The 24,508-nt window shown below is 37.1% G+C and overlaps 2 protein-coding genes across 2 annotated transcripts; one reads left to right on the top strand and one right to left on the bottom strand.

The window, feature by feature from the left end:
- The first annotated feature begins 274 nt into the window (after window positions 1–274).
- On the top strand, window positions 275–20,078 carry LOC113111012 (myomesin-2-like). Its single transcript, XM_026275379.1, has 37 exons — window positions 275–338; window positions 1,159–1,261; window positions 2,697–2,789; window positions 2,967–3,102; window positions 3,311–3,456; window positions 3,748–3,840; window positions 5,439–5,527; window positions 5,610–5,651; window positions 6,770–6,931; window positions 7,014–7,175; window positions 7,259–7,400; window positions 8,221–8,414; window positions 8,866–8,922; window positions 10,031–10,158; window positions 10,466–10,649; window positions 11,084–11,258; window positions 11,383–11,504; window positions 12,029–12,216; window positions 12,329–12,455; window positions 12,903–13,081; window positions 13,163–13,277; window positions 14,497–14,656; window positions 14,953–15,056; window positions 15,140–15,187; window positions 15,271–15,407; window positions 16,025–16,169; window positions 16,280–16,339; window positions 16,450–16,517; window positions 16,594–16,707; window positions 16,831–16,918; window positions 17,308–17,346; window positions 17,444–17,549; window positions 17,728–17,891; window positions 18,106–18,142; window positions 18,679–18,701; window positions 19,008–19,063; window positions 19,206–20,078. Exons 2-37 carry the CDS (start codon window positions 1,182–1,184, stop codon window positions 19,677–19,679), a joined length of 4,437 nt encoding a protein of 1,478 aa, XP_026131164.1. The 5' UTR covers window positions 275–338; window positions 1,159–1,181; the 3' UTR covers window positions 19,680–20,078.
- An 818-nt stretch (window positions 20,079–20,896) lies between these two features.
- On the bottom strand, window positions 20,897–24,262 carry LOC113111011 (lengsin-like). The gene is made up of 4 exons (XM_026275378.1): window positions 23,966–24,262; window positions 23,156–23,786; window positions 22,901–23,067; window positions 20,897–22,240 (listed from the first exon to the last, which is right to left on the bottom strand). Exons 1-4 carry the CDS (start codon window positions 23,993–23,995, stop codon window positions 21,053–21,055), a joined length of 2,016 nt encoding a protein of 671 aa, XP_026131163.1. The 5' UTR covers window positions 23,996–24,262; the 3' UTR covers window positions 20,897–21,052.
- Between the last annotated feature and the right edge of the window lie 246 nt (window positions 24,263–24,508).

The following is a 24,508-nucleotide window of genomic DNA, read 5'->3' as shown; positions in this document are numbered from 1 at the left end:
CACAAGGCTACAACTTCCCAATGCCGATCCTGCTGGGGTTGTGCTTCCAGGTAAAATCTTGTTTTACCCTAATTGTATGTCTCAAGAGTCCAATTAAAAAGCAATAAATGAACATTTGCCCATCTTAAACTAAATCTGTTGTCTTGCTCTCTTTCAGTCGGTAAAATGGTCTGAAAATTGAGGTAAATGCTATATATAGTCTTAAGAGTATCCTTACATGGGGCGGCTGAGTGAAGGCATTCCCTAAGTGAGTGCATTATTTTTGTTCCTTCAGCAGGAGCTTTCCAACTGCTCTCAAGCTGCTCTTCCAACACTCAAAGCTCTTCTTTTCTCTTGGGGTAAGTGCAGCTTTATTTTGTTAATCTGTTAACAGATACCTTTTGGGAGACGTATGCTACCCAGATGATCATATTGGGTGTATTTCACACGCATGATTTCAACTGAATATTGACATTATTGAATTTTGAAAGTCTCCGGTGTTTAAAGCTTGAAGTGATTCTGGACTTGAGGTCATTGCAAAATGTTTTGAGCCTTCTTTATCTTCATATTAGATGTAGTTCCAAAAATCTTGTTTTGGAATGAGTCGGTCTAAATTTAACTGAACAAATCCTGTAGTTTGTTTGTTTCCACATGAGACCTTATGGTCATAGCAACCTGTCACATTATGTGCAGGTCAAAGGTCAAATCTAAGGTTTTTTGCTCAGATTCTTTTGCTCCCGCTTGGATTTTTGTAGCTCTGAGATGTTTGTGTCCAGTTATTCTGAGGTCAGCTTTTCACTTTCTGCCTGTAATGCGATGCACTTGAGCTCATGGAGCTGCTGATTGGCTGGAATGTGAGGAGAGGTGATTTTGGTGCTAGTTTAAAATAACCAGTAGCTAAAGTAAGAAACTGACTCTGGTAATATACAGTATTTTACATTGCACTGATTTATTTTGGACAGGCAATATTCAGTTTTGGAGTTTATGTATGTCTATAAGGGTATTTCTTTTAGTATTTCGGAATCATTTGAATTTTCAAATCATTCTATATTTGTGTATTACATGTCTCATTGCTAACTAATATTACTATGTGCCATGCTCATATTTAACATTCTTAATGGTTTATTTTGCCCAGTATGATGAATTAGACTGCACAGTAAGTCTTGGTGTGGTCTAAAGGTCTTTTTCAGAGTGTTCCCGACATGCCTGCGAAGGGCGTTACACTTTATCGGCAGGAGCAATCGCAACATCAAAGCTCAAAACATGTTGTCCAACACTCAAGGTATGGGATGCGGTTGCACTGAATTCGAATGGCCGAGCATATGGATAGCTTTGACATGAATTTGGCTCAGCAGGCCAGAAGATCTGTCCTTAAACACACAGCAGCTTCCGCTTGTGCTAATACCGCTCTCTATGTTGCTTCATAAGAGACCAGAAGGACTAGTGACCTGATTAGACACTGGTGTGTAAAGATGTATATGCAAAGCTAGTGTGCTCTGTGAACAGACTCAACATTACGTCATACATCAGTGGTGAGAAAGGAGAATATACTGCTTGGCATACTGTAGGAAAATATGATATAAGGCATGGCGCTCAAGCTTTTTGGCTGTCAAAAAAGAAAGTGGTTTGTATTGACATTTTGGGTGAAGAGTATAGGGGGGATTCAGATTTGCTTCAGTGTGGAGGCTGTTGGATTTAGGTTAACAAGCATGAATAAATCCGCTTTCACCAAACCATTAACAGGTCATCAACTCATTAGTAGAGACTTTAAAACATAAAATTGGTGCCACAGAAAGGAGACATGCAAAATGTGCAGTGGTGGGGTGCCTCCAGGACCTGTGTTAGGAACCATTGCGTTGAAAGAACGAATCTGGATCCAAACAGTATATTGTACTTAGCAGAATATAAAAGGTTAATAGTCATCTAAATCACCATTTTAATTATATTAATAAACATTTTTGTGATCATAATTTGTTTTGTATTGAAGACACAATCAGAGTTGTTAGTCAGGTTTTTGTAAAGCTTTACTGGCGCTGGTGACTGAAATATGCTGTTTAGCGTTTCCTGTTAAAATCTGTTTATTTTTATTTTTGAAGGGATTTAAAAAGAGGAGGAACAAATAACTTATTCGTTCACTAATTAATTATGAACTTAACCATCTAAAGTGGTTTAAGTACACATTTTAAAACAATAAAAATATACTGATTTCCATTATAGGTACTTATTTCTATTAATATACAAAAATAATATAATTAATGTAACTGCAAACTGAATTCTGTTTCCTGACACTTAAATACTTAATAATCAGAATAAAAAATTAAAAGAAATTATAGTTTGAAAATAATATTAAAAAACAATTAGTTAAACTTAAGTGTTTTTTTTTTTTTTGTATAAAGACACTTAGGTATAGGGCATAAAGGCATCTTTATATTTAATTTCATAATAACTTGTGTTTTTAAAATGTGGTTTAAGTGAATGTACCGACGAGTATTTGTAGCAAACTAAAATATACATTATTATCCAATTTTAAGCAATAATAACCACTGTATAGTAGGCCCAATCCACAATATACAGTGTACTGCAATAATAAACGATGCAACTGATCCTTCAGTAGTTGAAACTCAGACTTTCACACAACAGCACAAAGTGTGAAATGTAACAAACTGCTGTCACACAATGCAAACATGACTCAAACACTGTTCTGATGTGTACAGCAGGAAATCAAGCTCTCGGGTAGAGAAGAAGGAGCAGGTCCAGGCCTCTGAGGCTATGGCAGAACAAGCCTACACAGTGCCAACCTTCAGGGAGAGGTGAGATTTTATTGGCTCCTGCATCTATTACAGTTCAGAGGGCTATTTAAAGACAGTGTAAGAGTAACCCTGACGCCTGCTTCCATATTTACAGATGACAAAAATGATAATGTCACTGTACTCTTAAGACCTAACCTGTGCATTCTGGAATGTAAATGTTGAGTTTTGTGTCCGCAGGGCTCCTGAAGGCATGCAGGAGTATCAGAGAATGGCGGCTCACTTTGGAAGAGATTTGGTTCATCTGCAGCAGGAGCTGCACAGGATGAAAGTGGCCACAAAGGAGCAAGTCAACAATATTGAGATTACTAGAGAGGTGAACATCATCCTAATTATCTCTCTTTCTCAAAATACCTCAGTGTGTGCCCAAAAATGATCATTCGTGTTGATGAACTCGTGTTGTTATTCCGAACCTGATGGCTTTTTTCTTCTGTGGAGCACAAAAGAAGATATTCTTAACAGTGTTGTGTGTTTTGTCCATACAATGAAGGTCGAAAAGCAGACTTTTTCCTGTATTTTAACAGGTGAAGGGAATGTGGAAGGATTGTCCTGCGGAGGTTCCCAAAGCGCCGGACTTCCAGATCAGTCTGAGAGCTCACACTGTGTGGGAAAAGACTCCGGTCAAGCTGTTCTGCACCGTGTCCGGCCAACCCAGCCCTACTGTCAAATGGTTTGGATTCAGTTTGATGTTCCAAAACCTTTATAAAACATGCTTTAGTAATGATCTGATAGCTTAATTTAAACTTCAGCAGCATAAACGGTGATATTATTTGAATAATCACAGTGAAAAGGTGATTCAGTCATTGAATTTTTTTCATAAAAACATTTAGATGTATTGTTAGTAAAACTTTGCTTCATTCATGAGGTCCTTTACGTGTTTTCAGTCTCTGCTGTGGTTTAACTCTCCTACTAATCTGGTCCAAATGAAGCATAACGGTACAGTTTTTCTCTGTATTTGCAGGTATAAGAATAATGTTGCCATTGAGCCCTTGAGTGCTCCTGGAAAATACAAAATTGAGAACAAGTACGGTGCTCACAGTCTGATTATTAGCAGGTAAGACCTCTCACACTCTCAGTTCACAGTTAAGCCTCTAAAAGTTCCTTGTTCCATTTTTAATTTAGAGTTGCTAACAATTAAACAAAACCCTCAAGTTACTCTTTATTACACATGTACTGTACCTAAATGAATTAGAAAGAGAGCTTATCTTTAATATTTATCTACCCTTGTGTCTTCAAAACTCATTTGATTGTCTCTCTTTCCTGGAACACAAAGTGAGATATTGCAAACAATGTCCAAGCTGCTCTCTTCCATATGAAAATGAACATTGTAACATTTTTTTTTTTGTTTACAAAAAAAAAAAAAAAATGCTAGTGAAATAAAAAAAAACTATTAAGATGACTTATCATATATTATGAAATATTAATATACTGTCATTGTTATTTTTTTTTTATAACAGTTTTATAATTTATGGTAATTTATAACTGTAAATCTTTCCAGAAGTCTCTATAAATGACACATCAAATTTGTTTTTTATTTACTTAATTTTGTATTAGTAATGTATTTTAGTGTGTTTTGAGTTGCATTTGATGTCATTTAGTTTTTATTGTGACAGTGTTTTGTCAGTCACAGCTGACAGGTTGACTGTAGCAAATATCTGGCCGTTTTTAAGCATAAACTTTAACAATTATACAAGGCCACATCGTCAGAGACGAATTATTTACATTTTAATCTTGTCCTCTCACAAAGATGCGATATCATCTGATTTAATGAAGCTTACAAAGCATACAGATTACTTTTATGGTGCTTTTGGTTCATTTACTTTCACTTTTTGGAGTGCAACTCTCTATTTTCCATCTGTAATGATCTGCGAAAATGAATGAAGTACTTGTGAGAGCGACACTTTCCAATTTAGTCCCAGTGAGGTTCATCTTGAAGAAGTCTCAGCTGTTGGTTCTGCTCAACTTAGCAATGCGTCATTCGATCCTGGAACGCCTGACGCCCGTGGAGACTCGCAGCAGCTCTCAGAGATCCCAGGACGTTTGGTCTGACCAGACGCTCATTCATTCTCACAAAAGCTTGTTGTATGTTTTCCTACAGCTCTCAGAGAGATATCAAATCATGCGGAAATAATCAAATAAAATTGGTGTATTGGTCAGGACAAACGTCTCTTATGCATGGCAAAGGAAACGGAGTGGCTCTAAAATAGTCCACAGGGACTGAAGGTCACATTTCGGTGCTCTATTCTCACTCCTTCAAGGACAGCAAGGCATGTCTGAGTCCAGCACACTGCTGTCGTCTGAGATCATGTTCTGGATGCAAAGTCTCTCCACTCGTACCAAATAGTTCTTGAAAGAAGAGCATAGAGAGCATTTCCACCCTGTTAAATAAAAATTAGGCTGCTTTTACTCTCCCCTGAGGCATCCTAGGTGTATATGACTTTCTTCTTTCAGACGAATCCAGTCAGAGTTATATTAAAAATATATATGTCTTTGATCTTTCAAGCTGTTTCAATGGGTGTTGCATTCCTTCAGTCCAAAAGACGTGAAACTAAAAGCACACCTGAATTTCGAAAGGCAGTAATGATAATTCTCCTTATATTTCTGGTTACAACACCCATTTATTTACATTGAGATTGTGTTGTTTGGTTGCAGATGTGCAGTTACTGATTCTGGAGTGTACAGTGTTGTGGCAACCAATCCGCATGGAAAGACCACTTCCAAAGCTACTGTCTGCGTCAGGAGTGAGTGTGTCTTCTTTTCTCCTCATCTTTTCTCTTCTCTTTTGGTCTTTCAGTCATTTCCCCCTCTTGTCTTTCCATGTAGGGCCACTAGAGGGAGGAGAGCTCTCCTATCTGCCAGGGCAAGGTGAGATGGAGCTTGTATTTGGCTGTAGGACCTTACTTGAGATCATGAGCCATAAACATGTTCTGTTCTGTATGGAAAGCCTTGATAAGACATGGAAACAGTGTTACATTTTTCCCAGGGTTTATTTGTGCTTGTAAACAGAAGGCAGTGTGGTAAACTTCTCCTAGAGCTGTCGATTATACAAAGAACGTGTATAGTTTCTGAATCCTTATTAATTCTCATAGATCCTCAAATGACTTGACGAACTGGGTTGTGGAAAAATAACGAACAGAACAAATTGCAATTTTTTTGGTGTGTGAAAGTTAATATGAAATATAGTAAATGTGAAATATGAAGACTACTGTTTCACGGGGGGATGAAGTTTACATCTTTGGGATTTAAGCAAATGAAATATAGTTGCTAAATATATAAATAAATGTAGAAAGAAACAAACAAACAAAAATTTAAATGCAATTAAATCTAATACAAATAAATAGTAGTACATTGAAAATAAATAAAATACATGAAAAAAGTAAAATTACAACAAAAACAAAAAACCAAGTTATCTTACATTTATTTAAAACAATATATCATCGTATTAAAGAAAAAAAAAATCAATTTTTCAGTCATTTCTTGCAGCTTTAAAATATTTCATATAGGTTAGGAATTGTGAGTGCAATCTCTTTAATTAAAAGATCTGATAATAACTTTGCAGCTTTAAAAATTTCATGTAGGTTAATAATTTGTAATTGAACTTACAATCTCTCTTACCACTTTTTGAAGGCAATGCAAAAGTTTTTAAGTGAATGCAAAATTTTTCAAGTCAAGCCAGACACATTAAAATATAATTTTTCTATCAGCTTATAACAGTCTTATTTATTTATATTAAAAAGTCATCTGTTGTGAATATTTTTGGCGGCTTTCAAATATTTGATATAAATTAGATTAGAGTGCAGTCTCTATGATCATGAAAAACAGTCTTGCAAATTCTTTGTGTTAAATATATATAAATACGAGGAGTTAACTCAAACACAAAATCATTAGCTAAACAAGCTTTGCACAATCTAATGGTTTGGTTTATTGGTATGGTGGATATCTGACCCATGGGTGGTCTTGGGTTTAAATTGTGTTTCCTTTAGCTCCTTTCTTCGGCATTCATCCCAGCAAGCTTGAGGTGACCCTGCTGGAGTCATTTGGAGTGACGTTTGGTACCGAAGGAGACTCTGTTAGTCTGGTGGCCAACATGGTGGTGGTGCCTGATCTCCCAAACCTGCCGCCCGAGGCCACGTGGTACAGAGATGGTGAGAGCCTGCATTCCTCAGTCAGTTTAGAAGCACTGAAAAACGCTCAACTGATACTAACACTCTGTATTTGTGTGTGTAGATACTTTGCTAGTTCCATCCAGGTGGGCTGAGATGTCAATTGGTGGTGGGGTCGCCAAGCTTACACTTCCTCACCTGAACAAGGATGATGAGGGTCTTTACACGCTTCGTATCTGGAGCAAGGGTGGATCTGTTGAACACAGTGCTTACCTGTTTGTTAAAGGTACAGAACATGTGACGCATTAGCTAACCATCACTAAAATATCTGGGAGCTAACATATATACATGTCTGTATTTGATTGACAGATGCCACTCCCACTGTGGCCGGGGCCCCTGGAGCCCCCATGGATGTTAAAGTCTCTGATGTCAACCCAGATTATGTCCTGGTCTCCTGGAAACCTCCAAACACCACCCACGAGGCTCCCATCACTGGATACTTTGTGGACAGGTGAAATTGCAAGTTACAAAGTCAGGAGCGTGAGATTTAAACTTGCAGTTCGGAGAAATAAAGACAGAATTGAGAGATATGAACCCGCAAATTAGACTTTTTGTTTATATCTCTCAATTCTGACTTAATAACTTGCGACTGTGTGTTATAAAGTCACAATTGTGAAGTATAAACTAGTGCTGTACAATGATTAATCACAATTAACCGCATCTAAAATAAACGTTTTTGTTTACTTAATGTATGTGTGTGTGTGTGTTTTATATAGATACACACATAAACAGCATATATTTTGAAAATATTTACATGTATATATTCATATTAATATAATTTGTCATGTATAAATACATTTAATATATAAACGTAATGTATTTTTCTTAAATATATACATGCATGTGTGTGCGTTTATAATATATAATGAATATACACAGTACACACACATATATTACGTAAACAAAACCTTTTTCTTTTGGATGTTTTTAATTGCGACAGCACTAGTATTAATTCCTAAAGTATAGACTATAAAAAGTATAAAATATTATATAATTTTTTCTTAGCAAAACTCGCAGTTTTGAGTTTGTATCTCCCTGTTCTGAAGGGAAAAAGTCAGATTTGCGAGTCTATATCCCACAAATATGACGCTATATTTAGCAATTCTAAAGTCTAAAGAGTTTCAGTATCATGCAATTATGATACAAAAAATCTTTTTTATTTTTTTTTTTTTTATTCAGTGCAAAAATGGCCATACATGTTAATTATTTAGATAAATATTTAAGAGTATTTTAAAAAAGTCTTACAATACTGTACATTATGTGTCTTGCAGACGCAAGTCAGGAACCAAGGACTGGGTCCAGGTCAATGACTCCCCTGTGAAAGTGTGCAAGCTGCCCGTCCACGGCCTGACCGAGGGGGCTTCCTATCACTTCAGAGTGAGGGCTGTGAACAAAGATGGCATCAGTCTGCCTTCCAGGATGTCTTCTGGAGTGACCGCTGCAGAAGTGGAGAGTGATGTGGAAGGTAGGACTTAAAACACAGCACAAAAACAACAGATAAATTCATTAAACAGGACCAGCATAACCCACATGATTTACATGAGCTGTTATAATTAATTCAAGCAAAATGCAAGCTTGCATCAGGAGCAAAAACAAACACAAAAAACACTTCTTCAAGCCCCAGACACCTCTGGCTTTAGTCACGGTAAGTGTACAGGATGCAGCGTTATGCTTTTGCTCCGAATTTATAAATAATTTTCTCACTTGTGTGATCCAAGTGCCTTTAATACTTCACTTTCTGTGTTTTTTCAAATTCATTAGATGCCTTTAGTGTCACTTTAGAAATACACATTTCATGAAAGTGTAAAGGCATCTGTACAGGTGATCTTAAAAGGAGTCTAGTGTTTAATATTTGTAAATGCAATCACCCAACCTGATGTAGAATTGAAGTATTATGTTTATGTATTGTGAAACAGTGATTAAAATCGAAGGGAAATATGACATTGCGATTCGACAGGAGGAACTGCAAGGAGGTACTTCAATTTCAGATTTCACTGAGCCATTAATATCATCTTTCTCCATCCTCTCAATCCAAACAAATGCATGCCGTTTCTGTCAAATTACAATTTAACACTTAATCCATTTTTTTCATTCATTCATTTAATCTAGTAAAATGTCAAGGGTTAAACAAAACCTTGATTTTTGAAAATGTACATTAAAAATTTTTTTTAAGGAAGACGACTCTTCCTTGAGTATTATATAAAAATATGTATTCATGTGACCATTGTAACCAAGAATAAAGAAAAACCATGGAATATCCATGGACCTTAATGATTTTATGTTAAAATTCATATGAATGGAAGGTGCCCAGTAACTAATCACGTTTTTCTTCCTTTTTAATCATCTGTTTGGCTTCATTTTAAGTAGTCCTGACTTCAAAGTCAGGATATTACATGTCATCTCCCAATTTATATTAGGCTATGTAAACTGCATATTAATTCAAATATATCATTAGAAAATAAATAGTAATGCAGCATGGAGCATGACTTCCAAAAGTATTTTAAGTCAGCTAATTAGACTGGATTGACAACAAGTGCAAAAATGAATAAATAGTATCTATAATAATAATAAATGTTAGATACGGTTATATATTAAGGGTGAACTTCTAACCAATAATTCTGATTAAATATCATCTCTTCATTTAACCCAAAACATGTGTGTTCCTCAGACTCAATTTAACCAGCAAATAAATGAGTGAAATAATCTGTTCATTAAATCCAGCTAAATTAAACAAATCCAATTAAATAAATCTAAAAAGTATTAAAACGTTGTTGTTTTTTTCTGCAGTGTGGTCTAAATCCTAAAATGTTATTTAAAGGGATATGACCAACTGAATTTTTGGCTGCTATTTGTTTTCTTATACAATTTAGTAAAGTAATCAGTACAGTATACTGTATGCCCTTTACTTCTTTCTCTACCGTAGTTTTTGTTTGTCAGTGAACAGGTCCAAAGTTTTTGCCAGAAATTCATGTTGTCTCAACACATTATTACTAAGTTACTAACACACTGCACATAAGAGTGTATATGTAAAGTAGATATTGTCATCTTGTATAAATAAACATCTGATTTATTCCTATTTAGTGTATGTAACAATACCAGGTCCACCAACCAATGTGCATGCTACAGAAATAAACAAAACATATATTGTTCTGAGCTGGACACCACCTAGTCCTCGCGGACGGGCACCTGTCTGGTACCTCATTGAGAAGGTGTGTGTGCACTTTATGATCCGTGAAAATAATAATGTTTAAAATCTATTAAAATATGAATAATGTCAGTTTCTTAATCTTACTAGTTTTCAGAATAAACAATGTTAGATTGAAACTCAAGGAAGTCATGGAATTTGAACATCAAAATGCTATAATCTTAAATGACTAGAGTCTTTAATTGTGCTTTGAATGTAGTGTTTTAATGTAATACATTATCAGTGTAATAATGTAATGTAATGTTACAGTTCCAGTCGTCATATTTGGTCAAAAGATTGGGTTTTTAAAGGGGAAACTCTCCATGACTTAGTGTGTAGGTGACAGTCACGTCTGGCAGAGAGTCAACACTGCGGTCCAGCTACGATCTCCCCGTTGCCCTGTTTACGATATGGAGGACAACAAGTCTTACAGTTTCCGCGTAATCACTGTCAACAAGTATGGCTCAAGTGAGCCTTCAGAGCCCACAGCACCCATCGAAAAGGTGGACTCTTATGGTAAGAAGGCTCTAAACTGTCAACCTGTTGTTGTGGTTGTGTAACTGTCAGATGCCAAACTATGTGATGTAAGATGTCCAGAAGATGTGCAAAAAATCCTACAAATGCTTCTTGTATAATGACTTCCATGCTGTATTTTGCATGTTTTTTTTTTTTTATATTGGTATGTATGTTTATGTTACCACAGCCTTCTGCTTTGTGAAAAGGATATCACTTAGCTCGCTTAAAGTTTGAAATATCACTATGATCTTAAATGCTTTTCCACTCCACGAGAAGTTTGTCACTGTTGTTGTTTGGCTCACATTTATTGGGTTTTAGTCCCACCTCATCCCACATCCATCCACCGTTACATTCACTTTCAGCACAGCTGGCTTCCACTCCCAGTTAAACCTGTGAAAATATCTCTAAAGGTTGTTGTGTTTTGGTTTTTGCAGGTGTCCCCTCTGCCCCGGGACAGGTGATTGCTTCTAGAAACACTAAAACGTCTGCTTTTGTGCAATGGGAGGCCTCGAAACATGCTCACAACCTCATGGGATACTATGTGGATGCCTCTCTGGTCGGCTCCAAAAAATGGTTTCCTTGTAACCACAGGCCTTACAAACACACCAGGTGAAATGCGCACAAAACATCCAGATTTTGTTTAAGCTTGCCACAATAATCGCTTGAGAATTCTAAACTGGTTTCTTGAGGTTGGTTTACATTGTGCCTGATCATCTGGATTTCCATTCGTCAGGTTTGTGGCCCATGGATTGGTCCCAGGAGATACTTACGTTTTCCGTGTGCAAGCCGTGAATGCTTATGGGTTGAGCGAAGAATCGCAGGAATCTGCTCCTCTCTTCATTGATGCTGCTCTTTGTACGTATGCAACTGTGCTGGTTTTTATTTAAAGTGGTTTTGTAGTTTATATTGACACCTACTGGCGTGGATGTATTATCCAAACATTGTCAGTTGCATTTGCAAAAATATGCAAATGTACCTAGAATAGAATAGAATATAATAGAATACAATGAGCTTTTATTGCCAGGCATGTTTACAAATACAAGGAATTGGTTTTCAAGACAGAATCTTCCACAGTAACAGAATGACAGTAACAGAACAGAAAATTCTAATAATAGACGGTATATATAGTAAAATATTTGAAGTGTAAGTAGCATATTAAAGGTGCACTACATATGTTTTGTGTTTTACCGGCCTGAATACAAAAGTGGTCTTGTAGTTTATACTGACATCTACTGGCGTGGATGTATTATCATACAAAAACAATCAGTAACAGTTGGAGATGCAATTCTAAAAAACTTGAATAAAGATTTAAATAAAGCTCTGTGTTCCATCCAAAATTGCTCTAGTCACTCATAATGTATGTGATCTCACACGATCAGCTACTCCCTCCGCCCCATACGGCATCAGTCTGCTGAACTGTAATGGATCCTCCATGACCCTGGCCTGGAAACGCCCCAAAAACACGGGCGGCTCTAAGATCACATCTTACTACCTGGACAAGCGTGAAGCAGGATCAGTCGACTGGAAGGAGGTTGGCCCCAATCCGGCTGTCCACAGGACCTTCACGGTACGCTGTTAATCAATATATTTCTTAATGAACTAATTACAAAACTACTCTAAATGTGTACTGTCATTGTGTGTTTTCTGTATTGGTCTGTTTTTGAAACAACTGGGTCCAGGTGGAGAATCTGACCAGTGGAGTTTTCTACGAGTTCAAGGTTCAGGCTTCTAACTTGGCCGGAGTTGGCCTGCCATCTCAGCCCAGCAAAGCTTTTGCCTGTGAAGCCTGGACAATGGCTGAACCTGGTCAGTCCCCTGTTTACTGTCCGTATAAAGCAAAAGACCTAGAATCTAAAGATGAAAAATAAAACCTTTAAATCACAGCACCACAAAATCAGACACATGTTTTTACTTTGAGATCAATCTGAGGTTAAATGCAGATTTTAAAACCATAACAAGAATCCGTTTCATAGTTATGATACTGTTTTTTAAATCAAATCTTTGCATAGCTATGACTGGAAACACTGGCATCTAACAATGTTAATTTAACAAAATAAAGCATATACGTTAAGCTTCTGTCATATTCTGTGTCCTTAACTCCAGAAAAATTGGTGTTTCATCATTTGAAGCAGTTAATGCAATATGGGAAGGAAAGCAATCAAATTGCAATTAAATTATGCAACTCAACACTGTTCATATATGGAGGTTGCACAACAGAAAATACCAGTTCATAATTCCTCTCTTTGTTATCAGGCCCGGCGTATGACATTAGTTTCTGGGAGGTGCGTGACACCTCCGTCCTGGTGCAGTGGAAGCCTCCTGTGTACAGCGGAGACTGTCCCATCACTGGCTACTTTCTGGACATGGCTAAGAAGGACTCATCTGATTTTGCCGCTGTGAATGCCGAGCCGATTGGGCATTGCTACTTGAAGGTAACACACAAACCCCTCATTTTGTTACAGAAATCTGGGATTGTGAAATACATATTCAGTTGTTTGTACACTGATCTCTAGGTGGCTGGACTAGAGACTGGAGCGTCGTATGTGTTCAGAGTCCGGGCTTTGAATGCTAAAGGTGTTGGAAAAGCTTCAGATGTGTCCGATCCTGTATGTGCAAAAGCAATGCCAGGTAACTGCAATACTGTATTATTATCAGCTGGAAGCACTTACAATTTATTTTGTAACTTGGATTAATTTAATGATTACTGATAATTTAACGATTACTGATAATTTAACGATTAACAACATAATCGTTGATTATTTCACAGATTAATCAGTAGGATCTGTTCTTATATTATTCAGCTTTTACAATTTGTGAAAATACTGAGTTACACATTCTAATTAGTAAAATAAAATAAGTCAATCACTTCAGCTTTTGAAAAATTGAAAAAATAGTTGTAAAATATTTTAGACATTCAAAATGAGATGACATTCTCATTCACCATTTAATAAACTTTATGAAAAAGCAACTCATCATTCTGTCTCACAAATCCCTTTGTAAGTCAAAATAATAGCATGTGATGATACATTTTATTTTTGGATAAATTATTTTATTCAAAACATTAGCTCTCTTAAAACACCTTATAGTGTCATAATAATCTAAACTTTACAGAGCTAGATTTAGCTTTAATCTATACAAACCTAACTATCACTTAATTGTAATGTTTATTTATTCATTTTTGCATTCACTAATAAAAATATTTTATCTTTAGTTTGCTCCACAATGGATAGCTGCATTATAACATAAAATCAAGTTGTTATTCTAACTGAAAGCATTACTGACGGGGTTTGTTCATACTGTAAATCTGCTTGCTATTAATCAATAGGTTTTATAAAGCACTATATAAATAAAAGTAATGTGCCGATTGCACAACTCCTACAAGCGCATACACATAACTATGATTAGATGCTTTCTTAACCGCTGTTTTCTCATCGCTAACATTTTTGTTCTCTGCTTATTTTGTTATTTAGAGGAAAACATGCAGCACACGGCTGCCTTTACACACCGGCTGTCATAAGTGCCGTGTTTTCTTCTTCTTTTGAATTGCATATGAGAAGCTGAATTACAGTTTTGCGCTACAGCTCTGCATTGGCCTTATTGCAGGCCCTTACATTAGGTCAAATGAGATCAAAATGACTGTTCGATAAAAAAATAAATTCTTGACAATTTTTTTTTTGTTTTGATAATGCTGACTAATCATTTCAGCCCTAATCCACATTCATTCTTTAACATAAAGTTTTTTTCCGAACCAAGTAAAAGCAAATAAGGTCACATTTCATTTAATGGCAAAAAGTGGATTATGATAAATAAAACTCCTTATTTTGATATTATTTTGCATTTTTTTAAGGTACAAAGGAGATTGTATGTGGTGTGGATGAAGAAACCGGAGACATTTTCTTAAAATTTGAAGCTTGTGAAGTTTCCGAGACCTCTCAGTTCACATGGTCAAAGTCCTACAAAGAAATCACTGAATCCAGCAGGGTCTCCATCACGTCCTCTGGAAGACAGTATGTCTGATCAGTGTGGATTCTGTCATTTATTCAACCCAATCTCATGAGAATTTTGAAGTTTTGTGCAAATAAACGAGTTTGCACAGTCTGACTAGTGTAAAAATATCACCAACAAGGTCAAAAGATTGTACACAAATGTACATTTGAGATTCATATGAAATTGCAATCAGTTTATCAAATTGTTAAATACTTACGAATTGTCATGAGACTGTGTTGCATATATTACATCATTACATAATGAAGTTCTGTAGCAAAGTGCTCTAAATAACCAAGCTGTGTTGTGTTCTGTCAAGCTCTAAGCTGACATTTGTAAACGCTGAGAAGGAGGATTTGGGCGTCTACTCTGTCGCGGTGACTGACACAGATGGAGTTTCATCCAGTTACTCTGTCAATGAAGAAGGTCAGAGATTGGGTTTAAATATCTCTTTCTTTATTTACTTCAGAACAAGTTCAATTAATATGATACCTGTTTTCTTTTACAGAGCTCAAAAAAAATGCAGGAGCTGAGCTATAACATCAGACATCCCAGTGAGTTGCCTGTGGATTGTGGATTGTCATTTCTTGAGTATCTAAGAATGATTTGGTGTTTAAATGAATGACTTTTTTATCAGTTGTCCCGCTGAAGACGGAGCTGAATTATGAGATTCTGGAGAAGGGTCACGTGCGGTTCTGGGTGCAGGCTCAGAAGTTGTCCTCCTCTGTCAACTACAGGTTCATCGTCAACGATAAAGCCATCACGAGTGCTGAGGTACAAGCACAAATGATTATATATTTACCAATAATTACCAAAATTACTTATTATTTATTAGTTTTATTTACTGTTTTTTATTATTTAAAAAATAATAATTATAAACATTAGATATCTAAATTTTACACAAATAACTAATAATAATAATATGCAATTGTTGACATTATTATTATTATATACAAATAATATTGATAATCAGCCTGTTATTATTTATTTATTTGTATTATTATTATTTAAAAACGAATTATAATAAAAAATGCAAATGATTAATACAGTTAGTTATTATGATTAATATTCTTGTTGTTGTATTTACAACATATATTTACATATATTTACAAATAATAAACAAAATTAGTTTATTAGTTTTAATTATTATTATTATTTTATTTAATTATAAAAATAAAAATAAATGTTTTAAACAAATAATTATAATTTGTTTTATTTGATATTTTCTATTTAATACATTTTAAATAATAATAATAATAAATAATATAAGTAATAATAACAGGCATTTGTTGACATTATTGATAGTAGTAGTAGTAGTAGTAGTGGTATCATTAAAGTCACAGTTAAAACCCTTGGTAAAATTATATTTAAAATGATTATACTGTGTTTAGGGTTACAAAATCAGCCATGATGTCTCTACTGGAGTCATCCAGATGACTATTGAGCACTTCACCAAGGCCAATGAAGGCACTTACACCATTCAGATGCAAGATGGCAAGGCCAAAAGTCAAAGCACACTGGTTCTTGTGGGAGATGGTAAGGGTTTAACAGTCTAAAAGTAAAAGTCCAGTCACAATGCTGCTTTGGGATAACTACACAACTATAAAAACCTATGAGCAAACGTTCTTTGTATTTCTTAATCTTAGCATTCAAGGTTGCTCTGAAGGAAGCTGATTTCCAGAGAAAAGAGCACATCAGAAAACAAGGTTTGTGAAGCAATATAAATAAGAAACTTTTACCCCATATTGTCAGTATTGTTTGTAATAAGTGGTCAGTTTGCATTTATGAATCTGTTTTATTATTCTGCTTCTCTCAGGCCCTCACTTCTCAGAATACCTGTCTTTCCATGTGACAGATGACTGCACAGTGATGCTTGTGTGCAAGGTAAATGCATCCCAGCATTTTAAGGACTATTTCACATTGATAGCAGAGTCTCATACCATGATTGCTTACACTGTAGCTGGCCAACGTGAAGAAAGAGACAACATTTACCTGGTTTAAAGAGGATGAAGAAATTACTGTTGATGTTCCACCAAACCCAATGTCTGGATCTTGTTCTCTTCCAATTCCCATGGTATGATAACCGGCGCTTCAGAGATCAAAGTTAAGAAAGCATTAACATAAATGCAGCAGCCTATTGATAAATGCAATATTTAACTTGTTTTGTTTCTGTTGTTACTATTTTTTGTTCCACCAGTTCTCCAGAAAAGACCAGGGAATTTACAAAGCTGTACTGGGTGATGACCGTGGAAAAGACACTTCGGTCTATGATATTTCTGGCAAAGGTAACGATATGTATTTCATTACTATATGTGTGTCAGCTGTTTAAAGGTTTATGAATGTAAAGTTTTTACAGCAGGGACACATTAAATTAATCAAAATTGGCATTTTCTTCACAGAAATATCATGCAGCACAGCTGTTTTCAACATAAGAAGAAATGTTTCTTGATCAGCAAATCAGTTTATTAGAATGATTTATGATCACTAAGACTGGGTTAATGGTTACTGAAAATTCAGCTTTGCAACTCAGTCATAAATTACATTTTAAAATCTATTCAAATAAAAAAATTATATTTTAAATTGTGGCAACCTTGTTGGATTTTTTAAATGCCACCATATATATTTGTAAACACTATTTGTCATGATTATAAATGTTCAATTCTCTTTTTGTCAGTGTTTGAGGATATCATCAACGCCATGGCCAGTATTGCTGGTATGTTACTGTATTCTGATTTTATGAACTGGCTGAAATCATTCGATGGACTTCTATTTTTCAGAATCAATATTGTAATGTGTGTGTTTGGTGATAGGTTCCTCTGCCTCTGACTTGGTTCTTCAGTGCACACCAGAAGGTATCAGACTGCAATGCAACATGAAGTACTACACAGAGGAGATGAAAACTATCTGGTTTCACAGGTACACTCACATTAAGAGAAACCAACCTTATGTTCAGACTCAGGATACACAAATTAGATGATAATGAAATGATATGATAATATAAACTCAAGATCAGAACAGAGTTTGACAGGAGTGTGTGTGGTGTTTGGGAGTTGTAGTCAAAGTGACTGACTCTCTTTTGTTGTCCTGGCTTCAGAGAGAGTAAGATCTCCTCCTCAGAGAAGATGAGAATCGGAGGCACATCTGAGATGGCCTGGATGCAGATCTGTGAGCCCACAGATAGGGAAAAGGGACATTATACCATTGAGATTCATGATGGGAAAAAATCATACTCTCGCACCTTTGACCTTTCTGGACAAGGCAAGTGGAAGCTGGACTGCTGAATACTATTGGCTCAGAATTTGACCCAAAAATGGAATTTAGTTTAACATGGTTTAAAAGTTTCTCCAAAACCATTTCAAACGAACACTGGCACATCTGTTTTTTATAATGGAGGTTTTTTTTTGGGTGTTTGTCATGGACTCTTTTATAATGTGTTACTTACTTCTCTCAATGTGTTCCTTCATTCTAACAGCATACACTGATGCCTATGCAGAGTTCCAGAGACTTAAGTAAGACACTCTCAGTTTATTGCCTTAACTGTTTTTTTTTTCTTAAAGGGATAGTCCAACCAAAAATAAAATTCCGTCCTCAGTGACTCACCCTCATGTTGTTCTGAACCCTCAAGACATTGTCCGTCTAACACAAATTAAGACATTTTTTATGAAATCCAAGAGTTTTCTGCATTGTTGAATAAAGTCATTGTTTTTGTTTTCTTTGTGCACAAAAAGTATTCTTGTAGCTTCATATAATTACGGTTGTAATTACTGATGTCGTGGACTATTTTATGATGTCCTTTCCACCTTTCTGGGCCTTGGACATTGTACTGTAGTTGCATTGCTGTTTATGCAGGGTCAAAAAGCTCTCAAATTTAATCATAAATACTTTAATTTTTGTTTGAATATGAAAAGGTTTTACGTTTTGGAAAGACGTGAGGTTGAGTAATTATTGACTGAATTGTCATTTGGACTATCCCTTTAAGCATCAGCTCAAAAATATAGCCAAAGACTCATATTTTTTCCCTTTTTTCCCCTCTTTATTTCATCAGAGCTGCTGCCTTTGCAGAGAAGAGTGAGTATTTCCGAGAACTGCTCTAATGCATCATTAATAAGTCTCTTATCCAGTTCCTATTCATGCATACTTGAACTCAGGCAGTATGATAGAGTGTAAAAATTTGTAAAATTAAGATATTGTCATTAAATCAGCTTAGGAATGTGTACAGATTGCAGAATTATGACCCAAATTTACCTACAAATGGAAGTTACCAATTTATTATTAAATCAGTGTATTTTTTTACCTAAAACTATTAATTCTTTGAATTTACTTAAGTTGGATATAGTTTCCAAATGTGTTATATGAACTATTTGCCCTCTGTAGACCGTGGTAGAGTGGTAGGTGGCCTGCCAGATGTTGTCACCATTATGGAGAAGAAGGTAGCATGTCTTACTTTTTCCACATTCTCTAGTATATGTTATTTTTTTAATGCATTTCTAAGTGAACTGTGTTGTCATGAAGTGTTCATAAATGATGGATTGATTCATAGAACATCTGCACATACTTTGTGACCTTTCACAGAGCCTGAGTCTTACTTGCACAGTGTGGGGTGACCCCAATCCAGAGGTTACCTGGTTTAAGAATGAGCAGGAGATTGTGTCTGATGACCGCTACAAGGTCACCTTCGAGGGCGGCAAGTTCGCCAGCCTCACTATCAATACTGTGTATGTGGAAGATTCTGGAAAGTACAGCATCAATGTACGGAACAAGTACGGAGGTGAATTTGTGGAGATCACAGTCAGCGTCTACAAGCAAGGCGAAGACATCCCAGAGCCCAGATTGGGAAAGATGGCCAAGCCCGTCGCTGCCCCCAAGCCAGCTCCACAGTCCGCAAAGACCCCGACTCCTACACCCTCCGTGAAGTCCCCAACCCCTACTCCACCTCCCTCTGTGAAATCTCCCACTCCAGCTCCTAAATCACCCACCCCTCCCAGATCCCTGAGATCCCCTACCCCACCAAGATCCCTGAGATCCCCCACCCCTACTAAGAAGTAACCAGTAAACCATGGCTTACAGATTCGGAAGATACATTAAGTATTGATAGAGTTGATGTATAGTCTGAAGATGGTGTTTTAGTTTGCTGCAGTAGTCTCCAAAACAGGATCTGTCATTGGTTAAAGATACTTACAGTAAATTATCTGAGGGAAGAGTCTTTTAGGAACAGCTTCAGACTCAGTTTTAACCTTTGAAATAGAGTAAAAAAAAAAAAAATAGGAAGATTGTGTTTTATGTATTGCTTTCACAGCCAAATGAGTGCTGTTGGGCCAGTCTAAATCATCACAAAGGCCAACACTGTCTTATATGTCTTTGTTCTGTACCCTACAAATGCTTGTTGGTGCCAATTAAAATCCGCCGTCTCCTCTCTTGGAGCGGACCTTCAGTAGTCTGAGTTGAACTTGTCTCAACTGGTCATTCTGAGTTAATTTGATTATAACATATACAGTTATAATCGTGCTACAGTGGATTTTTTGCATAGTCAATTTCCTGTCTTCTAATTTAGTAAATCTTTAGTAAATCTAATTTACTAGCATGTTATTGAATATTTAAAGAGTTAAGTAAATGTTTGGTGTACAGGGGCAAGTCCAGTTAATGTGAAGTCATATTGGCATGAATAGCTACTGGACGAATCTAGGTCTATAATTGCATTTTGTACAAACTTGACAGCTGCAAATTTATTCAAACTAAACCGTCTATATGACATTTGAAAAAAAAAATGTTTTTGTTAATCCAACTTTCATATAAAAGATCATATAAATTTACTTACTGGGACAGGTTTAAATAAAACCAATACTGCTCTTGGAGAGTCACTATTCTGCAGAGTTTAGCTAAACATGCATGAACCAGGTTACTCAAATTACTAGAAACTTCCAACTGTGCAATTGTGCTTTGACAAGTTCTGCGGGACATTGGCCTTCAGGATTGGACAGCCCTGCTAAATTAAATTCACATAATTTAGAAGCTATACACTATTTTATTACTAGCTTAGGGAGCTTCTAGCATGAGCTTAGCAACTTCATGAGTCTTAAGATGTCTCATCTTGTTATTCCAGGTCCCAGCTCAACACATTCGTGAAAGAGTGAACTTCAAGTAGGTTATCTATTCATAAAAAAACAAGTCACAGTTACTTCTGAAGTTTAAGTCAACTTTAAAGTTTAAACTATTTAGGCCCAATAATGTGGTAAATGAAATCAGTCAGTGTGCAGCAGATATCAGTCAGTTATGTGGTTTTATTTTGAAATCTTGTTTGCAAAGAAGGTATTATTTTTCTTTGATACAAAGTTCTTTGTTTATACCAAATCAAAGGGAAATTAAATTTATTTCCTTGGATTCAAATACACACAAAAAAAATTATTCTGCAAATTCAGATGTTAGATAAAATACTCAAGCCCCTTGTTCTTGTCGGCATCCTGCTCTTGCGTCTCAATCTCTACACGCTTCATGGCAATAAAATACTGCACAAAGGGCTCTCCCAGCGCACTACGAATCACACTGTCCTCTGCCAGAGCCACTAAAGCATCGTCCAATTGAACAGGGATTGGGAACTGTTTCTGCTGACCTGGAGCTTTGCTTAGAAGCTGTTCGGCATTCAGGCTCCGTCTAATACCATCCAGTCCTGCTGCTATTGTAGCCGCCAACACAATGTAAGGATTGGCCATCGCTGACCCCAGCTTGTTATCGATGTGAGTCTCGCGTCCACCGTGAATTTTCACGTTGAAGGCACAGCTGTTGTCATTGCAACCACATGTGGCGTAAATATGGTTCTTGGGATTTTTCTTGCCTTTGGAAAGCTGGTTTCGACAGCCGATCCCTGGAGCCAAGAGGCAGCTCAGAGCGGCTGAGTGCTGGAGAAGACCTGAGAGCCACTTTCTTCCGATCTCCGAAAGTTCCCCGTTGCCCGAGTGGAAAAGGCTTCTTCTGCCGCCGGCATCCCAAAGGCTGTGGGAGAGTAAGCCAGAATTGTGGATGTTGCCGTCTGTGAAAAAGGTGGCGATGTAGTCGAACTTCCTGGCCATCTCTTTGATTCCTGTGCGGAAGGTGAAGGCACTGTCAGCAGCATCAATTCCAAACCTTGGTTTGAAGCAAATCTCCATCTGTCCTGGTCCGTTCGCAGAAGAGAAGCTCTCGACGTCAACTCCCATGTAGTACATCCCTCCAACTAGCTGCTGGAGGAAGGGTAGATCGTAGTTGCTCAACAGTGTGGTTGCAGGGAAGAACACTGCTTTAGGCCCCACTCGTTCAGGGGCCCCGAAGATGCAGCATTCATATGTGAAGGACGAGTGGATAGAGAATCCCATGCTCTGGAGTTGGCTGAGCATCTGCTTGGCGATGAGGCGGGGTGATGTTCGCAGTGGCACACCGGTGATCGTGCAGGGGTCACAGATAAGACGAGCGGTCTGGTCCGCCCAGGGAAGGATTTGGAATGTAGAGAGATCTGCGACCAGGAGGACATCACTGCTGAAGTTGGCTGCGCTCGGATGATCAACTTCGTTGACTTTAGGGCTTAGGGTTAACTCCAGGTAGCTTCTGGGCATGGGGATGCCATATACTGCTTTTTCCTGTGATGTCAATAAGAAGTAATGTTACTGAGTACTGTTTACCACGATTTTCAATACACAGTCAAATGTATTACTAATATTACAGCTGCCGTAAGCAATGTTAGCTGGCTTGCTAACTTAATCTAACCGTCAACCACAAACCCCTACACACCTTTTTCTCCAAAGACGTCTCGGTATAAAGCTGAAACACGATTATAACGTCATTGCAGATGCGTTTTTTTCAACATTTATAACCACGCAAGCATACCTATATGCATATAAAATGCTGCATTTGGACGGGAATTTTTTTTTATAATTAATCAACTCCTTGGTGGATTCAAAGTGATCAAGGGCTTAGGACGTTCCAATTCAGCCCACTGCAAAGGTTCTGTCAGTAGTGGGCACTCGTGCAACGTAATCAATTACGTATATCCGAGTAAATGAGATTGAGGGAAGTTAGTAAGTGAAGGGCAACAGGAACACAGAATATTGTCATAGTGCACTGGTTTTTGTCTTTAGTATAAACTAAACCTAATACAATCTCATGGAAATTCGTATGTAAATAAATAATAATTTTTAAGTTATTTTGGATTCCAAAATGTTGCATACAGCAGCGTAAAATTGTACCATTACATTGCATTGAATATATAGAATCAATAAGAGGCATTTAAAAACATTTACGTGAAAGAATCGAGCTGGAACTGTCTTGGATCGGGACACGCCATGAAGATCAGTGGCCTCAAAGCGAACAAAGCTGATATTTTCCCGGGCGATTTGCTGTTTTATGTGCTCTACATCAGAAATGAAGCTTTGCGATGCAAAAGAGAGTGCTTGTGACCTCTCATTGTCTGTTGGGAATATGATATAATACACAGATAGATGAGCAAGTTTAAGTCAATGTGTTAGATTGAAACAACCGTAAATAATTTTTCTAACCTGAGCGTGATGTACCAGCTTCTTCCCAGTGGGACGTCTCAGCAGTGGGTGAACTCATACCAGAAGACCTCCCTGGAGGTCCATCAGTCATCGAAGACCCACCAGAATCCCATCTAGAACTTCCCTCTCTGAGTCTGGATGCTCTCCTGGCTTCTGAATGGGGCTTGAAGGTGCTGAAACTCTTAGATGGCATCTGGTCTGGCTTACAGTCTACTCTTTGACCCGGAGGGTAGCTCCTTCCTCCATCTTGCCCTTTTGCACCGAGTAGGGAGCTCTCACGCAACACACTTTTCAGTTCATCCAAAGTTTGTTTGGGGACGCCACCCTCACCAGTTGATGGGTAATATTGCAAGTTCTCCCTTCTCCATCCATGCATGTTGGCGTAGTCATCTTCTCTCGAGAGATCCTGGTACTGGGACTCACTGGAAACAGAGGGACAACGATGTGGAGGGCCGATGGAAATAACGATGGGGTCGTTTGTGGGGCCAGGAATTGGTACATTTGTTGGCACTAAGGGTACAGACATCCCTTTTCTGTCCCAGTCAGAAGAGGAAAGACGCTTCTCTCTGGAATCTGCATTCTTCTTTCCTGCACTCATATTCCCTCCATCCACCTGGTCTGGAATTTTTTCCTGTAGAAGTTGAAATTGATGCCTTTCAGATTGAAAATAACTCACAATACAATAACAAAAAAAAAAAGCCAAATTAATCTAAATGACAATATGCAAATATTTCTTTTTTAAAAATTGCATTTGATTATCTTTCAGAAATTAAAAAATAAATAAATAATCATAGTAAATAAATAATTTACCATATATCTGGGTTCCTCTGATTCCTGCATAATGCTCAGGTTTGTTTGTTTCGTTTTTTATGTGAATGTTTGGAAGCTCATAACCATCTGCCCCAATCAAAGTGGCTCACACAACTGACTAACAGAGACTGAAACAAACCAATCTGCTCCCTTTCAGTCCAACGAAATGCATGAAGCATCCAGTCTGTTCACTCCCACTCATCCATTGTGAGCTTCTGCACATCAGCTGTTTTCAACAGCCCACAACACATTATTCATCAAATCTCTAGAAAGATGCAGTTGTTTGACTAAAAGGTTATTTAACAGAATACCAAAGTCGTTGCTTTGAATGGAAACATAAATGAACACATAATGATGTACACTATTGTTGGCAAGCATATTAAAGAAATAAAAGGCATACAAAGAAAAAGAAAGCCTTGCCCCACCCAGTTGGCAGCAACGAATTATAGGTTATGGCCAATTTGAAAATTTACAGCGCGAATCTTTCGTGAATCGTGATCCCGCACCGAACACCCGAACTGATTCAAATGATTTGCGATCGCC

This window comes from Carassius auratus, chromosome 11 (genome assembly GCF_003368295.1).
Source record: "Carassius auratus strain Wakin chromosome 11, ASM336829v1, whole genome shotgun sequence".
NCBI lineage: Eukaryota > Metazoa > Chordata > Actinopteri > Cypriniformes > Cyprinidae > Carassius > Carassius auratus.
This window is presented reverse-complemented; position numbering and strand designations above follow the sequence as displayed.